At 59.3% G+C, this 25,136-nt stretch overlaps 1 protein-coding gene and 1 long non-coding RNA gene across 3 annotated transcripts in view; one reads left to right on the plus strand and one right to left on the minus strand.

Annotated features, from left to right (window-relative positions):
- The window catches only part of LOC116945653 (DENN domain-containing protein 2A-like), a 29,025-nt gene extending 12,277 nt beyond the window's left edge, over positions 1-16,748 (plus strand). Inside the window, exons 2-18 of the mRNA XM_032960178.2 lie at positions 891-1,971; positions 2,198-2,397; positions 3,149-3,234; positions 4,530-4,631; positions 5,431-5,542; positions 5,743-5,787; positions 5,979-6,202; positions 6,463-6,584; positions 6,880-6,949; positions 9,065-9,142; positions 9,728-10,023; positions 11,073-11,250; positions 11,716-11,757; positions 14,331-14,418; positions 14,928-15,188; positions 15,589-15,681; positions 16,350-16,748. Of these exons, the coding sequence (XP_032816069.2) occupies positions 968-1,971; positions 2,198-2,397; positions 3,149-3,234; positions 4,530-4,631; positions 5,431-5,542; positions 5,743-5,787; positions 5,979-6,202; positions 6,463-6,584; positions 6,880-6,949; positions 9,065-9,142; positions 9,728-10,023; positions 11,073-11,250; positions 11,716-11,757; positions 14,331-14,418; positions 14,928-15,188; positions 15,589-15,681; positions 16,350-16,390 (3,042 nt within the window). The 5' untranslated portion in view covers positions 891-967 and the 3' untranslated portion in view covers positions 16,391-16,748. The remainder of the gene's footprint in view (positions 1-890; positions 1,972-2,197; positions 2,398-3,148; positions 3,235-4,529; positions 4,632-5,430; positions 5,543-5,742; positions 5,788-5,978; positions 6,203-6,462; positions 6,585-6,879; positions 6,950-9,064; positions 9,143-9,727; positions 10,024-11,072; positions 11,251-11,715; positions 11,758-14,330; positions 14,419-14,927; positions 15,189-15,588; positions 15,682-16,349) is intronic.
- LOC116945654 (uncharacterized) lies at positions 16,706-25,031 on the minus strand. 2 transcript variants are annotated; one of them, XR_012945244.1, is made up of 4 exons: positions 24,049-25,031; positions 18,736-18,836; positions 18,450-18,572; positions 16,706-17,131 (listed from the first exon to the last, which is right to left on the minus strand). It is a non-coding gene; the product is annotated as an uncharacterized LOC116945654 (long non-coding RNA). The 2 variants fall into 2 exon arrangements; XR_012945245.1 differs by having other exon boundaries at positions 18,736-20,071.
- Positions 25,032-25,136: the final 105 nt, after the last annotated feature.

Here is a 25,136-nt window from a genome sequence, read left to right on the forward strand (position 1 = left end):
GCCGGTTAGAAACATTTAAGCCGGCCTGCCTACGATCCATCCTGGGTTTAACCAGACTGGATTGTGTGAGGAGCTCACAAATCCTTGAAAGATCTGGGCAAGGTCCCATCGGTGAGCTCCTCCGGCGGGCAAGGCTGCGATGGCTGGGTCATGTAGCCCGCGTGCCCAGCCACCGCATGCCGAAACAGCTTTTGTTCGGCCGGATCGAGGGGGCTAAACGGGCACGGCACAGGCTCGAGAAGAGATGGAGTGATGTGGTACAGGAGAACGTGGAGCTGAGTGGACTTGCCGATGACTGGTACCAGTGGTGTCAAGATCGGCCTCTGTGGAGGAGGCTCGTGAAGGACGCTACCGGTGCAGTTGGAGGTAGTCGCCCTCCAATAACAACGGAGGGCGGAGGAGCGACGCTCGCAACAACGAGCAGAGCGCCAGGTGGCTAAAGCACAGCAGGTTGGCACAGTAGGGGGCACAGGTGGTGCATCAGCCAGTCATCTCAGTCAGTCGACCCGTGGCACTTGGGTCTGCCCCGTGACCTCCTGCCAGCGGGCGTTCGACACTTCACGTAGCCTCAAGGTGCACATGGCCTGGCACAAGCGTCGTGGTGACGTCACCGCCACTTAGTGGCGAATGGCGGTTGTTGTTGTATATGTGTGTGTGCGTGTGAGTGTCAGTGCATGTGTAGGTATGTGTGTCAGCGTGTGTATGTTTGAGTGTGTGCGTGCATGTCAGTCGGGCGTAGCGACGGTGCAGCGGTTAGCGCACTGCGCTACAAACCCGGCGACCCGAGTTCGATTCCCGCTCACGGCTACGGCGCGTCCGTGCACGTCACGTGACGGCGTCCAACGCGCACGTTCCTCTCTCCGCCGCGTGCGTGTGACCGCCTCTTGCAGGGCACCCAGACCGATCGAACCTTCGCCACCTCAGCCTCGCCAGCGATGGGGTCGCCCGCCCGGCGGTAGCGGGCGGCATGGCCGAGCGCGCGGCCCCTCGCGGGAGCGACGACGCAGGAGGAGGGGCCGTGGTGAGCCTGCCCGAGGAGCCCGCCGGTGGCGCCGCCGCCTCCTCCTCCTCCGTGTGCATCAAGCGCAGGATCTGCGAGTGGGAGGGCAAGGGGTTGGCTGCGTCCACGCTCAATCTCCCCGACCCGGCGAGCGCTGCTGCGGCGAGAGGGGAGCGTTCCGTGGCACGGCGAGACCGCTCGCCGTGCCGGCGCAACCTCCCCAAGGAGGCGGCCGGCGGCGGCGGCGGCGGCGTCCTCGCCGGCGGCGCTTGCTCCCAGACTCCTCCGGATCGGCGAGCGGTGGCGGTGCCGGCGAGAGCCGGTGAACTCGGCGGCGCTCGCGGAGACGGGGCGGGCGGCGCCAGCCTCGACCGCCTCCACCGCCACCACGACCGCGAGCCGCGGGCCACGCCGCGGCCGTCGCGCTTGCGCAGGCAGCCGCCGGTAACCGCGACCGCCGCCGCGGCCGGCCTCGGGCGCGAGCGCGGGGCACCGTCGCCCGTGCTGGCACGGGTGAGGCAGTTCGAGGAGAAAGATCGCCGGCCGCAGCACCTGCGACACCCGGCGAGAGAGAATAAGGGCGGTTCGCTCGACCAGTGCCGGTCCCGCGGGCCGTGCGGGCCGGACGGGCCGGGCGGAACGGAGCGGGCGTTTGGGCCGCCCCTTCCCTCGGCCGCGAGGGAGGGGGAGGGGGCGTTGGAGCGGGAGGCGGTGGAGGAGGAGGCCCGCAACGCCTACAACACGCCCGCCCGGCCGGCGCGGCCCGGCGGGCGGGGCCCCTACGCCAGCCCGCTGCTCGCGGTGGGCGCGGGGAGGCCGGCGGGCCTCCCGACCCCGCAACTCGGCGCGGTCGCCACGGCGACGCGCGTCGCGAGGCCGAGGAGGCCGCCGCCCCTCCCCCTGTGCCCCCCGCCGGCCGCCGTGAGCCGCAAGGCGGCCTTCAGGGAGGCCACGGGCAGCCCCGCGCGGAGGTGAGAGGGGCGCACGGGAGGGCAGCGCGAGAGAGAGGGAGGGGTGGAGGGGTGGAGGGGTGGAGGGCAGCCGTGGCTGGGCGTGGTGGGGCTCGGTGTGCGAGCTTCGTGGCCGTGTTTTTTGTTTCACGGTGGAGCGAGTGCCGTGGGGGTTACACCCAGTCACCCAGTCACCCAGGCACCCAGTCACTCCACCCCTGCCGCTGCTCTTGTCCCCCGACGCAAGGCCGCGCTGCCTGCAGAAGTCGCTGGAGTACGAAGATGTCTCCGCCGTCGCCGTGGGCAACGGCGTCTCCCACGGCAACGGCAGCATCGGCGGCGGCGGCGGCGGCGTGGGAGGCTGCTGCGTGCAAGCGGGCAAGGCCAGAGGCACGGCCGGGCTGCGTCGCAGCATGTCCCAGGAGACCATCTACCAGCCGCTGGCTCGTGAGTACTGCCCCCGTCGAGTCTCGGCGTCGCCTCGTCTACCCCGGAGAGAAGTCGGCTGCGCACGGCCATTCTCGTTCGCAAGGCTCTGGCCTGGTTCGTCAGAACTGTGTAGCCCTTTTTCAGAAGCGACCTGGCTAGCACAAGTGACAGCTCAACCAAATGGCTCATCACGTGGACATTTATAGCAGCCACATACTCAGAACGGATATGTAGTTGTACATGTAGAGGGAAAAACCGGAGGACCCGGAGAAAAATCCACGCTGCTACAGGAAAAGAGACGAGCAAACTCCAAATATACAGCAGGCGTCAGGATCGAACGCACGACCTCCTGCATACCAGGCAATGTAGTAAACATCTTGCCACCGCGGCACCCTATGAAAAAAGCAGTAACGTAAGGACTAGATATGGCAACGAGCCGCATATAAACCGGCACGAATTACTTGGCTATGCCGCTGCAGCGTTGGCAGCGGTGCGCAAACACCAACGAGCGGCCGCTCACGGCCACCAACGTGAGCCTCACGAATATCGACATCGGTCCCGGACCATCTCTAGGTCGACGTGGCCTTAAATGAGTACCCGGTGCGGTGTGTCAACATCAGCACTGGGGAGACAAAGGCGGCCGGGCGCGCGGTTTCCGGCCGCAGTGCCAAGCTGGCGCGCGGCGGCGGCCCCTGCGGGTGCCGCTCCCGAGCGGCACTTGCCCCGACGGGCCGCGTGGGCCACACGGGTGACCTTTGTCTTTGTGAAGGTGCGGACAACGTGTACGAGGAGGTCGACGGCTCGGTGAGCCGCACCGTCTGGCACTACCGCCCGGCGCGGCCCGCTCCACCCAAGGTGAGCAGCACGGTTCCACATACACACACGGTTACACACACACACACACGGTTACACACACACACACACGGTTACACACACACACACACGGTTCCACACACACACACACGGTTCCACACACACACACACGGTTCCACAAACACACACGGTTCCACACACGCACACACGGTTCCACACACGCACACACGGTTCCACACACGCACACACGGTTCCACACACACACACGGTTCCACACACACACACACGGTTCCACACACACACACACGGTTTCACACACACGGTTCCACACACACACACGGTTCCACACACACGGTTCCACACACACACACACACGGTTCCACACACACACACACGGTTCCATACACACACACACACAGGGTTCCACACACACACACACACGGTTCCATACACACACACACGGTTCCACACACACGGTTCCACACACACACACACACACGGTTCCACACACACACACACACGGTTCCACACACACACACGGTTCCACACACGCACACACGGTTACACACACACACACACGGTTACACACACACACGGTTACACACACGCACACACACGGTTCCACACACACGCACACACAGTTCCACACACGCGCACGGATCAATGGTCAAACACAGAGAGGATCGGCAGCCGTGGCCCCTCGCCCCTGGCACTGCTGGTGCGATGGGCCTCCACTAGAGGCCGCTCTCCAGACGGATTCCCCACGAGAAGATAACTTGGGCATACTCTTCCACGCTTGCAACTCCCCGCACGCCCGCACACCCCCACACACAAAGACCCCTGTATTGTAGATTTTTTTGGGGCAAGTGCAGTTAGTGAGCACACACACGAACACATACACACACACACATAACTCCCGGAGTATTGGACGCGTCCCAAACATTGCTTTTATAATAGTGGCAAGAGAACATCCCGACCGGGAGAGCATCGCTTGACACCGCACCGTCACACCGCACCGTCACACACCGCACCGTCACACACCGCACCGTCACACACCGTCACACCGCACCATCACACACCGTCACACCACACCGTCACACCGCACCGAGAGCGGATCGTCACGGTGACGGTGGCAGCAGCAGCAGCAGCACGTGACGCTCGCGCGGCACGACGCGGTGCGGGGGGAGGGGGCTGTGTGGCGAGTGCCACGACCCCGTCCCCGACCAACGAGGCCGCGCGATGAACCTCCGTGACTTCAGCGGCCGCGCTCACTGCTTCTGCTGGGGCTCCACGCGGCTTACCGCCCCCACCCCCCCTCCCCTCCCCTCGGGGTGCAGATCCCCCCGCGCCCACCCGGCGGGGTGACTCCCCGGCCAGCGGCACCCGAGACCGTCGCCCGAAAGAACGGAGACAACCACGACCCGACGCAGCTCCCCCTGGTGACTCGCTGGGCAGCAGGGAGCCGGCAGCATGGGTGGCTGGGCGAAGGGAGGTCCAGACAGTGGGGGCAGCACAGGGGGGCGAGCGACCTCCCACTAAGAGGAGGTTGACTGGGGACTTGGACACAAAGCCTCGGGTTGCCATAGTGGAGAGAGCGTGGAGGGGGTGGAGCAAGACGAGAGGGGAGAGGCAGGAGAGTGAGGGGAGTGGAGTGAGATGAGAGGGGAGAGGCAGGAGAGTGAGGGGAGTGGAGTGAGATGAGAGGGGAGAGGCAGGAGAGTGAGGGGAGTGGAGTGAGATGAGAGGGGAGAGGCAGGAGAGTGAGGGGAGTAGAGTGAGATGAGAGGGGAGAGGCAGGAGAGTGAGGGGAGTAGAGTGAGATGAGAGGGGAGAGGCAGGAGAGTGAGGGGAGTAGAGTGAGACGAGAGGGGAGAGACAGGAGAGTGAGGGGAGTAGAGTGAGATGAGAGGGGAATGACCAGCACTTTCTTACAGCACGGATGGATTAATGATAACAACGTTGATGCAGGCTCAGTTCTGCTTGGCTTGAAAGTTCTGGTGAGGTCGGCGCGTTACCACGCGACTGGGCCGTGGAGCAGCACAACTCCCCGCCTTCAACAACCCATGCTGACCGGCCTGGCAAACTATGGCCTCCATCCAGCAATGGATTCACAACGGGCCACGCGTTGTATGGGGGAGATAATGGCACTGCATTGTGGGAGCGTGCAATGCGAGGCTCCTCTCTCTCCCTCTCCCCCTCTCGCTCTCTCGTTCTCTCCCTCTCTCCCCGCGTCGTCAGCACGTGCGCAAGATCAACGCCATCTTCACCGCCAAATTCGGCAAGAAGCGCTTCAAGAGAAACTTGCCGCCCAACCCCGACAGCGCCACGGCGGCGGCGGCCGCCACGAAGGGTGAGGTGGGCCTGGGGGCTCGGCCACTCGCTCGCTCACCCGGTCACTCGCTCACCCCGTCGCCCGCTCACCCCGCCGCTCGCTCACCCGGTCACTCGCTCACCCTGTCGCCCGCTCACGCGGTCACGAGTTACCCCAATCGCTCGCCCACAGGGTCGACGCAACACCCGGACTAACCTCTCTCCCACCCCTCGTTACAGACGACAACTCGGACAGCGAGAGCGACACGGAGGAGCGGAAGAAAGGTGAGAGGTCACGCCTGCTCACCAGCACCCCGCCGCTTAGTCGACACGAGTCCCTGTCGCAGTGCTTGTAAACATCGGCGCTGGGGAGACAAAGGTGGCCAGGAGCGGCGGTGGCCGCCCACCCCCTCGTGCGCCGTGCCGCCGTTCATCGGCGCTCCTCGCTAACAGCCCCCCCCCTCCCCCCCCTCCAGTGTACAGCCGCCACCTGTCCCACGTGCAGTCGGTGAAGCAGGCGTCCCAGCGCCACGCGGCGCAGCAGCCCCTGGCGGGTGGAGGGGCCGCCGCCGCCGCCCTCCGCCGCCCCCACGCCCTGCTCGAGCTGTTCGTCGTCGTGACGATGGGGCGGGGGCGCGGGGGCCCGGCCGACGAGGGGCCCCCGGCGTCCGCCCCCCGCATCACCCAGATCTTCCCCAAGGTGCGGCCCCGCGGCCACGGCTCACGAGTCTGGTCCCTCCAACGGCCGGGGCCTCTGTGCGGGTCTTTGAGTCTCTAGTTGGGTCTATGGGCCTCTGTGTGGATCTACGATTCTCCTTGTGGGCCTATGGATATCTGTTTAGGTCTATGGGTCTCTGTGTGAGTTTCAAGAGTCTCTGTGTGAGTCTATGGGTCTCTTCGTGAGTTTTTGGGGGTCTCTATGATAGCCTATGGGTCTCCTGTGTGGGTCTGTGTCTCTAGGCCGACAAGCTGAGCAAGGAAGGCCGGGAGATGGAGGCGCTGCTCACGGCCATTCCGCACTTCTGCTTCCCCGACGCCGACGACCCCAATGCCTTCACACCCACCAGCGACAAGATCCAGAGGTCAGGGCCCCTCGCAGCCATCCAGAGGTCAGGGCCCTCGCAGCTGTGCGCGTGTGTGTCACACCAGTGACGATTATCTGAACCGATCCTGGGCCTCCCGTCAAATGGTGGAGTAAACATCGCCACTGGGTAGACGAATGCAGCCGGCCGGGCGTGGTGCTGGCCACCCACCCCCCCTCGTGTGCCGCACCGGCCTTCGTAGGCGCTGCTACTCGCTCGCAGCACTTGCCCCAACAGTCTGTTAAGGCTACACGGGGCATCTTTGTCTTTTGTCCTTTGTCCTGTGCGTGAGCAGCGAGACTTTCTCCTTCGTGCTCACGAGCGAAAACGGAACGCGACGATTTGGCTACTGCCGGCGAGTGCTGGTGAGTGGGAGGGCGGTGGTGGGGGGTGGTGAGGGGTGGGCGGACATTGTGTTGGGGGGGGGGCCTTAAGGTTTAGGGGGTGCCTTAGGGTTTGGGGGGGGGCCTTTGGCTCGAAGGGACGACGGCCGGTGGTCAAGACTACCGCCGGAGCGACGCGCCCGCGAGGGATCGTCCGCTCTCGACGCGCTCCGCTCCAGAATCCACGTTCCCTCACCGGCAGCGGCCAAAACCCGGAGCGGAATTCGGCCTCTCGGGGGCTCCGGCTCCGACCTCTGCGCCACCGCCACCCGGCCTGCTCCTCACGGACTTTCTGACTTGCGGGATATTTTGGCTTCGCGTCGGGAGGAAACCCACGACGTAGACGGGCGGGATAATGCCGAGAGGTTCGCACGGATGGGTTCATGAGGTCCCATGAGACACGTGTGTGCAGGATGGGGGAGCAGGCGGAATTGCAGAGGCAGGTGTTGGAATGGTCTCCACGAGTCCAGCGAGTGTGTGAGTCTCCGTGTGTGTGGGTCTCCGTGTGAGTGTGTGAGTCTCCGTGTGTGAGTGTGTGAGTCTCCGTGTGTGAGTGTGTGAGTCCCCGTGTGCGAGTGTGTGAGTCTCCGTGTGTGAGTGTGTGAGTGTGTGAGTCTCCGTGTGCGAGTGTGTGAGTGTGTGGGTCTCCGTGTGCGAGTGTGTGGGTCCCCGTGTGCGAGTGTGTGGGTCTCCGTGTGCGAGTGTGTGGGCCTCCGTGTGTGAGTGTGCGAGTGTGTGGGTCTCCGTGTATGAGTGTGCGAGTGTGTGGGTCCCCGTGTGTGAGTGTGTGAGTGTGTGCGTCTCTGTGTGCGAGTGTGTGAGTGTGTGCGTCTCCGTGTGCGAGTGTGCGAGTCTCCGTGTGATGAGTGATGAGACAGGAGAGGGCTCGATGTGGCGCGATGATGGCGTGGTATCGTGGTGCGACGTTGTTGATGTAGCGTGCGAGCGCCAGGCTCACACACGTGGCAGTGGAATGTGGCAATCCCACCCCTGCCTTCTCTCCCCCTACCCCATGGGGGTTCAGAGGGGGGCCATGGATTATTACCCATGCGCTCGCACGCGTTGCATGAAGGCAGCAGCCACACGTACAGCGCAAACAGAACTCCCTCCTGCGTCTCCGCAGAGGAACGCGAGCGTGGCTTAGTCCGTCAGCGTCTGGACTCCCCAGACCCGCAGTGTCCGTCGGCATTCGTTGAAGCACGCAAACTGTGGGCCGGCCTCGACCTTCTGGGTCTCATCGGCAGTGTCAGGCTCGGTCCCACACACGTGCTGCTGGGTCATCGAAAGTGGCGTCGCGTGACCGTGTACGGCGCGCTCGCGACGAACCCGGCGACCCCAGTTCGATTCCCGCTCACAGCCAACACCAGTGACAATTGTCTGAACCGGTCCTGGGGCTCCCCGAGGTCGACTCAGCATCCAAATGAGTACCTGGTGCGGTGTGTAGTAAACATCGCCACTGGGAAGACAAAGGCGGCCGGTGGGGCGTGGTGCTGGCCACCCACCCCCTCGTGTGCCGTTCCGGCCTTCATTGGTGTTCGCTTACAGCACTTGCCACAACAGTCTGTTAAGGCTATACAGTGGTTCTTTGTCTTTGTGTGTACACATGTGAGTGGAATCCTGATCCCCCACCCCACCGCTCCCCCATCGGGGTTCAAAGGGGGCCATAGGTTATTGCTGCTATCCGCAGGGACACGGCCACAGACTCGTCGCTCGGTTTTTATTCTCATCCTGTTTTGATTTGTAAACCAAACCTGATTCCCATTGGAGCGAGCGGTGCACCACCCCGTGTCGGAGTACGGCCCCCTGAAGGGGATGACAGAGAACTACCTCCGAGGACACGTCACTGAGGCCTCGGGCCGCCCCGTCGCTCAATCCCTCGGCGTCCGTGGTGCTGGCGGTCCAAGTGGCTGCCGCGGCGTTCGTTGAAATTGTTAAAGCTATTGAAGTAAGCCGCGGTTCTTGTGATTGACGCGGCTGTTGTGGTTGATGCCGTTGCGGTAGTTGCGGTCAGTGCGGTAGATGTGAGAAGCTGACAGTGGGACGTCTCGCTTGCCGATTGATTGACGTGCCCCCCCCCCCTTCCCCCGCGTTTTTTAGGTGGGGGGCGCGGGTCCCCCGGTGCGGGAGGTCTACTGCATCGTCTCTCACCTCGGCTGCTTCGCTCTCTTCTCCCAGGTAGCCTCGGCCCCGGCCACGCGCCCGTCCACGAACGCCACGTGTGCACTACCCAGGGACCCCCTCCCTCACCCCCCCCCCCCCCACCCTCGCCCCTGTCCACCCAGCCGTGTGAATGGGCACAATCACAGTTAGTCGATCAGCTGGTCGCGCGTGGTGGGGTAAAGTGTGGGCACTCCCATCTCTCCCAAGACGTCTGGCGAGCGTGGAAGAGCAGGCCAAGTACCCTCTTGCACACTTGCACACACACAGGAACTGCAATCATTGCCCCCCCCCCCCAACCCCTGCTGCGATAATCTGGCGGGACCCTCCTGAAAATGAGTCACGTGACTCGGTGAAGCTTTCCTGGGTAAACACGCGCAAGCACAATAACGATACAATACAGACACAACACATTCATTAACCACGATGAAAACCGTCATCATCGTCACGATCGCCGTCGTCATCATCGCCATCATCGTCACGATCACCCTCGTCGTCATTGCCATCATCGTCACGATCGCCGTCGTCATCATCGCCATCATCGTCACGATCGTCGTCGTCATTATCATCGTCATTATCGTCACCGTCACCGTCGCCGCGCAGATCCTGGACGAGGTGGAGCGCCGGAGGGCCGTGTCGCCGGCGCTGCTCTCGCCGTTCCTCACGAGCCTGTGGGAGCACCGGCGAGCGCCCCCGGCGCCGGGCGCTGCGCTGGTGCTCAGCACCTTCCTGCCGGGCGTCGGGCGCCGCCGGCTGACCCTGCGGCGGCCGGCCGACTCGCGCCTGGAGCACGTGGATGCGGCGTGCCTGCTGGGCTGCCTGGGCCCACGCACGCTCGTGCGCACCTTCGCAGCACTGCTGCTGGAGAGGCGCGTCATCTTCACGGCCGACAGGCTCAGGTGACGCGGGATCAACCCGGACAGGGGGCCGGGCGTCGTCGTTGTTAGTTTAAGTAGTGATTTTATTTCCATTCTTTTATTTTTTTAAATTGTTAACATTTCTTTAAATGTTTTATCGTTGTTTTGTTTTTTTTTTATGATTTTTATGACGTCGTAATAATTTTTTGGTACGGCGCTCTGAAGCTTTGTGGTTCGGATTTGCCTGGCCGCCCCGGTAAATCTACGGATGAAACGCGCAACTTTACAGATGTAAACTATTATTATAATTTCGACTCATTTGGCTACGCCGTCGCCTGGCAGTGTCCGCCGCTCGCTCTTTGAGAGACCCGGAGGACGACGCGGAGGCGCCAGGGGGAGGAACCGCAGACGAGCGAGGAGGGGGCAGCAGCTGCCCCCTCTATCTGTTACGAACGGCCAATAGATGAGTGTTCATTATGCGGGAGGAAACCGAAGAAAATCCACGCGCGCGAGGGGGCAACCCTCTATCCCCGTAGAGATGGGGATTAGGCCACTTTGCTGTGCCGCCTGCTCCTGGCGAGCCGGGGTTGGGGCGTCTCCTCGGTGCCCCTCGCTGCTGCTTCCACACCCCGTGCTGGGGTGCAGGCCACGGGGAGCGTCGCCACCACTGCCTGGCTGAGTGTGGCAACGTGAGTGTTGTATCGTTGATGATGGTGGTGGTGGTAACGTTGGTTGTGCCCGTGTTTGCTGTTGTTTTCACTACTCCTGATTTTATCACTGCCAATGCTACTGCTGCAACTGCTACTGCTGCTTCTGCTCGTTTATTACTGCTACCGCTGCTGCTATTACTGCTCCTATTACTTCCTGCGACTACTGCTGCTGCTACTCTTACTACCGTTACTGCTGCTGCTGCTGCTACTTCTATTCATGCTGCTGCTGCTACTCCTGTTCTTATTAATATTGGCTGCTGCTGCTACGACTGCTCCTATTAATATCGGCTGCTCCTACTGCCGCTGCTCCTATTCCTGCCGCTCCGGCTGCTCGCATTGCTGCCTGATGCCGCTGGTGCCGGCGGTGCCCCCGCCCCACAGCGTGCTGTCCAAGTGCTGCCACGCGGCGCTCGCGCTGCTCTACCCGTTTGCGTGGCAGCACACCTACGTGCCGGTGCTGCCCGCCCCCATGGTGGACATCGTGTGCTCGCCCACGCCCTTCGTGGTGGGGCTGCTCTCCAGCACGCTGCCCCGCACCCACGAGCTGCCCATGGAGGAGGTGCGTGCACGCGTGCCGGTGTTGGCGGGTGGCGCGCTGCGTCGCGACGGAACCCGGCGAGCCGAGATCGATCCCCGCTCGCGGCCAACACCGCCGACGATTGTCTGAACCGGTCCTGGGCCTCCTCCCCTAGGTCGACTCGGCCTCAAATGAGTGCCTGGTGCGGTGTGTAGTGAACATCGCCACTGGGGAGACAAAGGCGGCCGGGCGTGGTGCTGGCCACCCACCCCCTCGTGTACCGTCCCGGCCTTCATAGGTGCTCGCTAACAGCACTTGCCCCAACGGTCTGTTAAGGCTACACGGGGGATCTTTGTCTTTGCGTGGGAAGCGGTGGTGCGGTAGTTAGTGCGCCGCGCGGCGAACCCGGCGACCCGAGTTTGATTCCCGCTTACGGCCAGCGGCGGTTATCTGAACCGGTCCTGGGCCTCCCCTCCGTGCGTAACGCCGCGATTCTCTCGACTTCAGGTGTTGGTCGTGGACCTGGGATCGAACCAGTTCATCCGGCAGGTGAGTGCGTGCATGTGTGAGTGTGTGTCTTAGTGTGCGTGTTAGTGCATGTGTGTGCGAGTGTGTGAGTGCGTGCGTGTGTGTGTCTTAGTGTGCGTGTTAGTGCGTGCGTGTGCGAGTGTGTGTGTGAGTGCGTCACCCCCTGTGAGTGGCTGGCTGAGGTGCCATCTGTTGAGGAAGTACTGAAGGCGATCCAGAGTCTGAGACCAGGAAAGGCAGCGGGCAGAGATGATCTCCCAAGCGAAATGCTGAGGGAGGGTGGCGTTTGTGCACAGACTGCCCTATATGACATCATAACAGTCTGGACCACTGGACGGGTTCCGCAGGATTGGAAGGATGCACTGGTGGTCCCCCTCTTTAAGAAAGGGGACCGCACAGACTGTAACAACTACAGGGGCATCTCACTCCTTAGTGTGAGGCCGGGAAAGGTCCTAGCAAGGATTATTCAACATCGCCTTGCCAGACACGCTGAGGAGAGGCTTGCGGAGCCCCAATGCGGTTTCAGGAAAGGGCGGTCCTGCACAGATGCCATATTTTCTGTCCGTCTGCTACAGCAGAGGTGTAGGGAATTCCAGCAAGACCTACATCTCTGCTTTATTGACCTGGTCAAGGCCTATGATACCATCAATAGGCCTGGGCTCTGGGTTGTTCTTCGTGCTTTTGGAGTACCTGACCCTCTGTTCACGATCATTAAGGACCTTCATGATGGTGAGCGGGCCCGGGTAAAACTATGTGGCCGGGAGTCAGAGCCATTCCCTGTACACCTTGGGGTGCGACAGGGATGTCCTCTGGCTCCCACATTATTTAACATCGATTTTGACCACGTAGTTCGTGAAGCCTTCAATAGCTGTACCGGGGGAATCTCCATTTGGTACAGATATAATGGGAGGCTGATCGATGCCCGGGTGCGGTCAAGGGATGGCTCCCTATTGCTCAACCATGTTATGTATGCCGATGATTTGGTAATAGCTGCTCATTCAGAGGAGGAGTTGGAGACGCTGCTGCTGAAACTGGAGCGTGCCACTAAGAGATGGGGCCTTACCATCAGCCCCAACAAAACTAAGCACCTGCCTGGGTATTTTTGTACCATCGGACACTCCACCCCCACAACTCCCAATCGATGATGGGGCAGTTGTGGAGAGAGTGGAGAGTTTCCCATACCTGGGCAGTGTGCTTATGACCGGCTCCAGTTTAACAGCAGAGGTCTCACTCCGAATCAGTCGAGCGGCAATATATTTTCTTTTGTTGTAACGCTGTGGAAGCTACCTGGTCTGTCGCTCCGCACTAAGTTTTGGGTCTTCTTGGCCACGGTCATTCCCTCCCTTCTCTACGCTTGCGAAACGTGGACCCCTCTAATGGAACATCTTCGCCGGTTAGAAACATTTAGGCTAGCCTGCCTACGATCCATCCTGGGTTTAACCAGGCTGGATTGTGTGAGGAGCTCACAAATCCTTGAAAGATCTGGGCAAGGTTCCATCGGTGAGCTCCTCCGGCAGGCAAGGCTGCGTTGGCTGTGTCATGTAGCCCGCATGCCCAGCCACCGCATGCCAAAACAGCTTTTGTTCGGCCGGATCGAGGGGGCTAAATGGGCGCGGCACGGGCTAGAGAATAGATGGAGTGGTACAGGAGGACGTGGAGCTGAGTGGACTTGCCGATGGCTGGTACCAGCGGTGTCAAGATCGGCCTCTGTGGAGGAGGCTTGTGAAGGACGCTACTAGGCAGTTGGAGGCAGTCGCCCTCCAACAACAACGGAGGGCGGAGGAGCGACGCTCACAACAACGAGCGGAGCGCGGGGTGGCTAAAGCACAGCAGGTTAGCACAATAGGGGGCACAGGTGGTGCACCAGCCAGTCATCTCAGTCAGTCGACCCGTGGCACCTGGGTCTGCCCCGTGACCTCCTGCCAGCGGGCGTTCGACACTTCACGTGGCCTCAAGGTGCACATGGCCTGGCACAAGCGTCGTGGTGACGTCACCGCAACTTAGTGGCGAATGGCGGTTGTTGTTGTGTTAGTGCGTGTGAGTGTGAGTCAGTGTGTGTGAGTGCATGCATGTGTCTGTGAGTGTGTGAGTGTGTGAGTGTGCCTTTATGCTTTCTGTCTGCGTAGTTGTTTTACGCTTTGCAGTGCTGAACCTACGACCATCACCACCATCACCACCACCACCATCACCACCACCACCATCACCACCATCACCGCCGCCATCACCACAGTCACCACCAGACACTGAAGTGCGTGCGTGACCGTGACGAGACGAGGCGTCTGAATGAAACCGCGGGGTAGACGGAGGAGGTCCACTCCCTTGGCTAGATGGAGTGACTTCACCGACTGGCTGAGCTGATAATATAAGGGGGGGGGGGGGTGGAACAGCGCCCTTCACGCCGCCGCCGTCGATGGTCGGGAGTCTCGGACTCCGTCTCCGGCCGCTCCAGCCGAGCGAACGAGGCCAAGGGGGGTGGCAACGCGAGGGGCCTCGGGCTCGAGACTCGGGGCGGGGGCGGCCCCCGCAGGCCGTACGGCCCCGGCCAGGCCGGCAGCGCGCGGCCGGCCCGGTGACGCGTCCTCCGTGTGTGCCAGGTGGACGACGAGGACGCCATCCTCCCGCCCAAGCTGCAGGCCGCGCTGCAGGCCGCGCTCGAGGCACGGCTCGAGCTGGGAGGCCCCGGTACGAACCTCCCCCGCCGCCCTCCCCCCTCCTGCTACCGCTCCTCCCCCCTCCTGCTACCGCTCCCCCCCCCTCCTCAACCTCCTCTTCCGCCGGTCGCTTTGGGCGGCTGCGTCTTCTCCACAGAGTGCACGCAGACAGGGGGCGACTCGAGTGTGCAGGGGGGTGAGCGGGTCAGGGGGTGAGCGGGTCAGGGGGTGAGCGGGTCAGGGGGTGAGCGGGTCAGGTGGCGTGGGTAGCGGTAGTGGAGCGGCGACCCGAGTCTGATTCCCGCTCACGGCCAACACCGGTGACGGTCGTCCGAGGCCTCCCCGAGATGGACTCGGCCTCGAGTGAGTGTGAACATCACGGCTGGGAAGACAAAGGCAGCCGAGCGTGGTGCTGGCCACTCGCCCACTCGTGTGCCGTGCCGACGTTCGCACGTGCTCACTAAGATCACTTGCCCCAGTAACCTGTGCGGGCCTGCACGGGGGGGGGGACCCTTGTCCGTGTCTGCGTGCGCGTGGCAGACGTGTCCCAGAACTCGCTCGTCTCCGAGGTGTTCATCCGCTTCTTCGTGGAGGCCGTGGGCCACTTGCCCCTCTTCATGGCTCCTCCGTCGGTCGTCACCCCCACCTCGTCGACGTCGCCGTTCTCCTCGTTCCGCCGGGAGGACTTCGTCCGAGCGGCCGCCTCCAAGACGCACCGCCGCTTCCTGGAGCTCTTCACACACACACAGATGTTCTCCTGCTTCGTGCAGGAGCGAGCACAGCGCCAGCGCGGGGCCCGGGGTGAGCGCGCCGCGGGGGAGTGGTGGGGAGTGTGTGTGTACGTGGTGTTACGTGTGTGTATGTGTGCGTGAATGTGTGTGCGAGTGGGAAGAGCGGTGGCGCAGCGGTTAGCGCGCTGCGCTACTAACCTAGCGACCCCGAGTTCGTTTCCCGCTCACGGCCAACACCGGTGACGATTGTCTGAACCGGTCCTGGGCCTCCCCTAGGTTGACTCAGCCTCAAATGAGTACCTGGTGCGGTGTGTAAACATCGCCACTGGGGAGACAAAGTCGGCCGGGCGTGGTGCTGGCCACCCACCCCCTCGTGTGCCGTGCCGGCCTTCACAGGTGCTCGCTAACAGCACTTGCCCCTACAGTCTGTGAAGGCTATATGGGGGATCTTTGTCTTTGTGCATCCCCAGACTTGTTTGACGCGCGCGTCATTCCCTTCCTGGAGGAGGTGGCGGCCGACGCTGAGGCCGAGAGCGGCGTCAACAAGTTTCTGCGTAGTCTCGGTGAGAACGCCAAGCAGCGCAACATCGTCACCATCGCCGTCACCATCACCGTCATCATCGCCGTCACCATCACCGTCATCATCGTCACCATCACCGTCATCATCGTCACCATCGTCACCATCGTCGCCATCACTGTCACAGTCACAGTCACCGTCACCATCACCATCGAAACCATCACAATCAGCAGCATCATCATAATAAGCGTCATCGTTACCATTATCGGCGTGATTATTGTCGCCATCACCATTATCATCATCACCATCACTCTTATCATCGTCACCATCATTACCATAATTATCATCAACCTCATTATCATCACCATCGGCAGCGTCATCGTCGTCAGCAGCAGCAGCTGTGGCCATCCACTGCGCAATTAATGACTTCCCTTAGTCGCGATTGTCCTTCACGGTGTCACGATTGGAAGGTCGCGAGTTCAACTCCAGGTTTTGCCCATTATCTTTCCGCGGTCGTCCTCGCCATAAGAATGTGGAATTCCACCACCGGCTCAGACGCACCAATGCCTGAGTGCGTCACGTGAGCAGGAAAGCACTTTGACTTGACCATCAATTTCCCGAACGTATTCCTTGAATCGAATAAATGTCCCACGTGCTTGAAGCCAGAGTTGTGAACGGCCGCTGTGAACCTTCCTCCCTCCCTCTCCTCGCCAGGAAACATCGTCAACTTCCCCCTCAAGCTGCTGCCCCGCTGACCTCTGACCTGGATGTGACCTCCGACCTGGATGTGACCTCCGACCTCGGGGCCGTCCCGACTCCGCCCCCCCCCCACCTCCTCCACAGGTCGCTCAGGATGAATGAACCCCGTGGCACTTTTCCCTGCGCCCGGTGTCGCCCCTGAGCCCCCTGAGCCCCCTAAACCCCCCTCCCTGTTCTCAGTATTTTTTGACTCGTGTCACTTTGCACAACTCTCCCGCTAAGGGGACGACGACGCTGCCACCCCCCTCCCCCCAGGCGGCTGTCGTCCGCGGTTCGCTCGCCACAGGAAAACTTTTTGATACGAAGCGCTGTTGAATTCATCCAAAAGTTTATTTAAATAAAAAATAACATCGTTCCGCTCGGCGCGTCATTTCGTGCATGCGAGTGTGCGAGTGTGTGAGTGTGTACGTGTGTGTGAGTGTGTACGTGTGTGTGAGTGTGTGTGTACATGTGTGTGTGTACGTGTGTGTGAGTGAGTGTGTGTGCATGTGAATGTGTGTGTGCGTGTGAATGTGTGTGAGTGTGCGTGTGTGCGAGCGTGTTAGTATATGTGTGAGTGAGTGTGCGTGTGTGAATGTGCGAGCGTGTTAGTGTATGTATGAGTGAGTGCGTGTGAGTGTGCGTGTGTGAGTGTGCGTGTGTGCGAGCGCCGGTGGGAGTTGCCGGGGGCCGTCCGTCGCTTTGGGGTTGACAAACGACGACCGCCGCACCAAATCTGCAAATGAGAAGTGTGACCCCTTCGCCGGGACGGAGGAGGAGCCGTGGGGGGGAGAACCACGAATTTCAAACATCACGCAGCCAGCACGTAGACTGGCATCGCAGTGGTGCAAGTCGACATGGGAGCAGAGGCAGGTCGAGGAGCAATCGGAGAGCAGTGCGAAAAACAGCAAACAACCAAAGAGCAATCGGAGCAAGAGCAACCGCGTTACAGCAGAATGTGTGAGTGTGCGCGTTACAGCAGAATGTGTGAGTGTGCGCGTTACAGCAGAATGTGTGAGTGTGCGCGTGTTACAGCAGAATGTGTGAGTGTGCGTGTTACAGCAGAATGTGTGAGTGTGCACGTTACAGCAGAATGTGTGAGTGTGCGTGTTACAGCAGAATGTGTGAGTGTGCGCGTTACAGCAGAATGTGTGAGTGTGCGCGTTACAGCAGAATGTGTGAGTGTGCACGTTACAGCAGAATGTGTGAGTGTGCGTGTTACAGCAGAATGTGTGAGTGTGCGCGTTACAGCAGAATGTGTGAGTGTGCGTGTTACAGCAGAATGTGTGAGTGTGCACGTTACAGCAGAATGTGTGAGTGTGCGTGTTACAGCAGAATGTGTGAGTGTGCGCGTTACAGCAGAATGTGTGAGTGTGCGCGTTACAGCAGAATGTGTGAGTGTGCACGTTACAGCAGAATGTGTGAGTGTGCGTGTTACAGCAGAATGTGTGAGTGTGCGCGTTACAGCAGAATGTGTGAGTGTGCGTGTTACAGCAGAATGTGTGAGTGTGCACGTTACAGCAGAATGTGTGAGTGTGCGTGTTACAGCAGAATGTGTGAGTGTGCGCGTTACAGCAGAATGTGTGAGTGTGCGCGTTACAGCAGAATGTGTGAGTGTGCACGTTACAGCAGAATGTGTGAGTGTGCGCGTGTTACAGCAGAATGTGTGAGTGTGCACGTTACAGCAGAATGTGTGAGTGTGCGCGTTACAGCAGAATGTGTGAGTGTGCACGTTACAGCAGAATGTGTGAGTGTGCACGTTACAGCAGAATGTGTGAGTGTGCACGTTACAGCAGAATGTGTGAGTGTGCACGTTACAGCAGAATGTGTGAGTGTGCACGTTACAGCAGAATGTGTGAGTGTGCGCGTGTTACAGCAGAATGTGTGAGTGTGCGCGTTACAGCAGAAATTGAAAACAATGCACACACACGAACATCATTTACTGGAAACGAAAGTTGGCTCGGGCAAATTTTCTTTACAAAATCAAGCTACAGAAATAATGAACGCGGATCTATGACGAAGATTGCACTGGTGTACAAACACACACACAAGGGCGTGCGTCAAATACAACATTACCTGCATTCACCACAGCACAGACGCCTCGCCCACAACCACATCGCCTGTGTCCTCGTGCTGCGGGAGCGGCCCGCGAGATCCCGAGTTTCGTCACCCGTCTCGTGACCTTGCTTGCAGCGCCATCTGCTGGGTGGAAAGTGGGTGGATAAGTTAGTCGGTAGGTGTGTCGGTGAGTGGTGAGTGCGCGGGTAGGTGGGTAAGTGGCTGGATAAGTGAGTGAGTGGGTAGGTGGGTGAGTGTGTTGTGGGGAGCGGTAGTGTAGCGGTTAGCGCGCTGCGCTACGAACCTGGCGACCAGGGTTCGATTCCCGCTCACGCCCAACACCAGTGACGATTATCTGAACCGGTCCTGGACCTCCCCTAGGTCGACTCAGCTTCAAATGAATACCTAGGGAGACAAAGGCGACCGGTCGTGGTGATGGCCACCCACCCCCTCGTGTGCCGTGCCAGCCTTTATAGGTGCTCGCTAACAGCACTTGCTCCTACAGTATGTTAAGGCTATACTGGGGGATCTTTGTTTGTGATGGGTGGGTGAGTGGTTTGGTAGATGAGTGTGGGTGGGTGAATGAGTGGGTACGCGATTTGGGTGGGTGAGTGCGTGGGTAGATGGATGAGAGAGTGGATGAATGGGGATGTGGGTGGCCGATCGGGTTGCCGCCTGACCTGGTTTTTCATGATCGTTTAAAGAGTTGATGCCCACGGCAGCCACTAAGGGGCGCTCATCCGCCAGCGTTACCCTTTAATGGCAGCGCTCAGTTGGGACTCGTGAAGAACAGACAGGGTCCTTGATATAAACATGTGACAATCAGCTGCTGATGAGACACTGAATGTCGAAACCGGCCCATTGTTTTCTTCTTTTAAAGCGATGCTACTGAAACCAGGGAATGTGTATAACTTTTTAGTTTTCCACATGGTGACGCTACTGCTGCTGCCGACTGCGTTGCCCGTGGCGGTGCACAAACACAACAACACAGGCAACAACACAGTCAACACACAACAACACAGCTCAGCACGTTCGTCAACAACAACAACGACGACACCACGTGCGATGTCGTGCTCTGAAGGAGTAAAAATCAATCGGTGACCTTGCGAGCTACGCGGCCCTTCCCGTGTGACCACGCGCGCACAGGTGAGAACTCGTCTCGAGCACGGCCGTTTCATCCCCACCGTGGAGAGGCCTCCCGACCTCGCCAAGGAGCCACTCCACGACACTGAGGACCCCTGATGGGTGCCGCTCGGGGTGGGGAGGAGGGCGGCGGGAGACTTCGCAGTTTTAACTTGGGCCCCCACACACACCCCTCGCCGTTTGAAGCTCGCTGCAGGAATGCTGCGCCCGTTGGCAGCTCGTGAATGTGGGGGACTTGACGAGCGGATGGCGACGGTTGGCGAATCAACATCTGTGGAGTCGCGGTCTCCATTGAGACCTCGGCAAGCCGATGAGCTGTAACGCTGGTTTTTTTTTCACAGACGGCGGATCAGTGTCACACAGTGTCACACAGTCTTCACGCCGGATGATTCCGTCGCTCCATCTCCGCGGCGCACGTCCCGTTCCGATGACGGCCGCCGCAAGCCATTGTGTTGCCAAGTGTGGAGCACGGGGCGACACAAGGCGTTGTGTAGAGTCTTAACACACGCACGGACACACGCGCACATGCACACAGAGGAGACATGCCCATACATTGCCATCGCTACACATGCAGACCCACACGTACAGACACAAAGATTCCTCCTATAGCCTTTAACAGACGGTTAGGGAAAGTGCTGTTAGCGAGCACCTATTAAGTCAGACACTTACGGTCTCTTTCCCAATTCAGTAAACGTGCGTTTTAAAATGTCCATCATCAGCCATGACCAATCCACTGCTGGATGAAGGCCTCCTCTCACGATCAATCCGCCCACCACCACCTGCGCACGAGCCAAAATCGTCGCTCCATCTCCGCGGTAGTCGACCTCTCGGGCGTGCTTCTGTTGTTGTTGTTGCTGCTGCTGCTTGGGCTGCCGCTCCGTCGCGAGTCTCGACCGCCGCCTCGTCTCTCCGCCACGTGGGCCCACTCGAGCCCCACTCGATGTGTCTTCACGGTCACTGTGACGTCCCCAGCGTGCGTGCTCTCGTCCACGTGGCCCTCCTCCTGCCTCTCGGCTTCGTTGCAGGGAGGCGCCTCTCTCTCGTGCTTGTTGTCACAACTTTTCATCTTTTTGTTTAAAATTTTCTTTGTCCCAACAGTAATTGCCCAAACATTCCAGACGACTTGTCAGTGTTCCAATTAGTCGAGTACGTGCAGTTTCATGCGACCAAATCTCCCAGAATGCGCCTAAATCACCCAGAATGCGTCTAAATCACCCAGAATGCGTCTAAATCACCCAGAATGCGTCTAAATCACCCAGAATGCGTCTAAATCACCCAGAATGCGTCTAAATCACCCAGAATGCGTCTAAATCACCCAGAATGCGTCTAAATCACCCAGAATGCGCCTAAATCATCCAGAATGCGCCTAAATCACCCAGAATGCGCCTAAATCACCCAGAATGCGCCTAAATCACCCAGAATGCGCCTAAATCACCCAGAATGCGCCTAAATCACCCAGAATGCGCCTAAATTACCCAGAATGCGCCTAAATCACCCAGAATGCGCCTAAATCACCCAGAATGCGCCTAAATTACCCAGAATGCGCCTAAATCACCCAGAATGTGCCTAAATCACCCAGAATGCGCCTAAATTACCCAGAATGCGCCTAAATCACCCAGAATGCGCCCCATTTCGCTTGTGTCTCGGGAGCTAAGCACGGCTTGAGCCTGGTGAGCACTTGGATGGGAGACTGCCGGGAAACAGCAGGGGTAGTCGCCTCAGGCTGCGAGGTGACCAGCAGACGGCAGTGACGCCGTAGATTCCTCAATCCATCTGTGCTGGGTTTTCACTGAGGTGCTCTGGTTTCCTCCCACACGAAGCCAGACATTTCACGGGAATTCACGGCCAAACACCCCAACGTAGCAGCAGCCTGGGTCAATACGCCACCTTATTGAGATTTTTCGTTATGAGATGGAGCGGTGGTGCTGCAGTGGGCCCACTGCGCTCCGAACCCGGCGGCCTGACCTCGGCCCGGAACCACGGCTAACGTCAGTGGCGAGTGGTATCGGAAAAGCTTTCTGCCCTACCGGTAGGATTTTCAAGGCAAATGTATATAAGTAACTGGCATTGAACAGCGTGGTGAAGTATGGTCAAACAATCCCCGTGACTGACACGGCAGCGTCAAAAATATTCATCCAGCAGTGGATTGACAACATGGTGCGAGTTGTTATTTTAACGACCTCTGTTCTAACCCTTGCGATGGTGTCGGCAGTAACAATTTTACCACCAGTCGACACTGCCTTTATGCCTTTGCCGAGTAAACCACTTAGATAACTTCCGTATATCAGTGGTATTGCTCTTCACTCTCACTGCCGTACCGATACACACACACACAACCACAGCCCCTGTGTCCACACACAACCAGAACCACAGCCCCTGTGTCCACACACAACCAGAACCACAGCGCCTGTGTCCACACACAACCAGAACCACAGCCCCTGTCCACACACAACCAGAACCACAACCCCTGTCTCCACACACAACCAGAACCACAGCCCCTGTCTCTACACACAACCAGAACCACAGCCCCTGTGTCCACACACAACCAGAACCACAGCCCCTGTGTCCACACACAACCAGAACCACAGCCCCTGTCTCTACACACGACCAGAACCACAGCCCCTCTCTCCACACACAACCAGAACCACAGCCCCTCTCTCCACACACAACCAGAACCACAGCCCCTGTGTCCACACACAACCAGAACCACAGCCCCTGTCTCTACACACAACCAGAACCACAGCCCCTGTGTCCACACACAACCAGAACCACAGCCCCTGTCTCTACACACAACCAGAACCACAGCCCCTGTGTCCACACACAACCAGAACCACAGCCCCTGTGTCCACACACAACCAGAACCACAGCCCCTCTCTCCACACAGAACCAGAACCACAGCCCCTGTGTCCACACACAACCAGAACCACAGCCCCTGTGTCCACACACAACCAGAACCACAGCCCCTGTGTCCACACACAACCAGAACCACAGCCCCTCTCTCTACACACCACCAGAACCACAGCCCCTCTCAACACATACAACCAGAACCACAGCCCCTGTCTCTACACACAACCAGAACCACAGCCCCTCTCCCCACACACAACCAGAACCACAGCCCCTGTGTCCACACACAACCAGAACCACAGCCCCTGTGTCCACACACAACCAGAACCACAGCCCCTGTCTCTACACACAACCAGAACCACAGCCCCTGTCTCTACACACAACCAGAACCACAGCCCCTGTGTCCACACACAACCAGAACCACAGCCCCTGTCTCTACACACAACCAGAACCACAGCCCCTGTGTCCACACACAACCAGAACCACAGCCCCTGTCTCCACACACAACCAGAACCACAGCCCCTCTCTCCACACACAACCAGAACCACAGCCCCTCTCTCCACACACAACCAGAACCACAGCCCCTCTCTCCACGCACAACCAGAACCACAGCCCCTCTCTCTACACACAACCAGAACCACAGCCCCTCTCTCCACACACAACCAGAACCACAGCCCCTGTCTCCACACACAACCAGAACCACAGCCCCTGTCTCTACACACAACCAGAACCACAGCCCCTGTGTCCACACACAACCAGAACCACAGCCCCTGTCTCCACACACAACCAGAACCACAGCCCCTGTGTCCACACACAACCAGAACCACAGCCCCTGTCTCTACACACAACCAGAACCACAGCCCCTGTGTCCACACACAACCAGAACCACAGCCCCTCTCTCCACACAACCAGAACCACAGCCCCTCTCTCTACACACAACCAGAACCACAGCCCCTGTGTCCACACACAACCAGAACCACAGCCCCTGTGTCCACACACAACCAGAACCACAGCCCCTGTCTCTACACACACAACCAGAACCACAGCCCCTCTCTCCACGCGTCAATCCATCAGCCCCGCGGCTTTCCAGACCTCGAGATATTTGGCAGCAGCGTTTGTTGAGCAAGCCCGACTCTGCTGGTGATACCCAGAAGGTCGCATTTGTAGCAAGTAAACTTTACATCTTCATATTACCCAGCAGCGGCATCTATTTAAGCAAGGAAACTGGATAGGATTCGACGATCTGGGTCTCATCAGCAGATCCATGCTTGTCAGGCAAAATACTGCTGGATTGACAAATGTTATTGGCTGTGTTGAACACAACCTCAAGCGGCGTGGAGCTTTATTGGTTAATAATGCTAAGTGCAGAACTGCACACTGCATATAAACACATTGTTTGGTCCATCAAGCAAGCCACACGACTGATGATGAGACACTGAAGGTTGAAACGCGTCCAGTTCCACTTTGCTTGCATGCTGTACTGAATCAATGCTGATGATTATGATGGTATAATCAGATGCACTCCCAGACATGAACGCAGTGTTACCGACGGGCTGAAAGTGTAAAACACTCCTTCACTATCATTTTTGTTGACGCATCCCATCAGCCGCACGGCATAAACAACACCAACCATTGCATTCTGTACGTGGAACATCAGACGCGCTGCGTTGTTCCAAGTGGCGCCTTTAAGCTGACGCTGTTGAGTCCAGCGGTGGATAGAGCGTGAGGCGCAGGCGGTGCTGTGCCGGGGCACGCCCGGGCAAACTGCGCTGACGTCAACAGCGCCCCGCGTTGGAGGGGAGAGAGATTGAGAGAGAGAGAGGTGGGCAGAGAGCAGGGGGCCGGGGCAGAGCGCTCCGTGAGAGGCGGCTGTGGGTCACCGCTCTGGCCCGTCCCCACAGCCACCAAGAGGAGGGGGCGGTCGGGATAAAGAGGTGTCAGGGTCCAATTCTATGTTTCTAGCTAATATTAAGCAAATGGAAACTCTCAGAGCAGTAAAGTAAATTGAGACGTGGCACAAAAGCGAAAGACACAAACAGCAAAACACGGCACAGACATCAGTCCGTTGCTGCGACGCGATGCTGTGATGAGGTGCGAGGTGACACCCCAAAGGGCAGTGCATGTCAAAGACAAAGATCCCCCGTGTAGCGTTAACAGACTGTTGGGGCAAGTGCTGTTAGCGAGTAGCACCCGAGCGGCGATATTTACACAGCGCAACAGGTACTCATATGAGGCTGAGTCGACCCAGGGGAGGTCCAGGATCGGTTCAGACAATCGTCACCGGTGTTGGCCGTGAGCGGGAATCGAACTCGTGTCGTGGGGTTCGTGGCGCGGCGCGCTCCCCGCTACTCCAACCCGCTCCCAGCTCGTCACATCACTGAAGGCGCGAGCCCCAATAAGCCGTCACGACAGTCAGAGAGACGACCCCAGCCTACCCCCGCAGGCGCGGCGAGGGGCAGGCCCGGGCTTGCAAGTGGGGGGTGAGGGCGAGGGAGGGATGGGGCGTTGCGGGGTCTCTGTGAGCCGGCCCACGTGTGGCTGGCTCGGTGGACTTGATGACTGTTTGATTATATTCTTAGTTTTTTCGGTAAAGTCACGTTGAAGACTGTTTGATTGTTTTTTTTTGTAATTGCGACGACGCAGCGCCATTGCACGGAGCGTCGCCTATCGCATCTACGTCGTGTGTTGATGTGTTCTTTTCATTTTGAGGCCACAGTG

This window comes from Petromyzon marinus, chromosome 24 (genome assembly GCF_048934315.1).
Source record: "Petromyzon marinus isolate PM22_M1 ecotype Great Lakes invasive population chromosome 24, UKy_Petmar_22M1.pri1.0, whole genome shotgun sequence".
Lineage (NCBI taxonomy): Eukaryota > Metazoa > Chordata > Hyperoartia > Petromyzontiformes > Petromyzontidae > Petromyzon > Petromyzon marinus.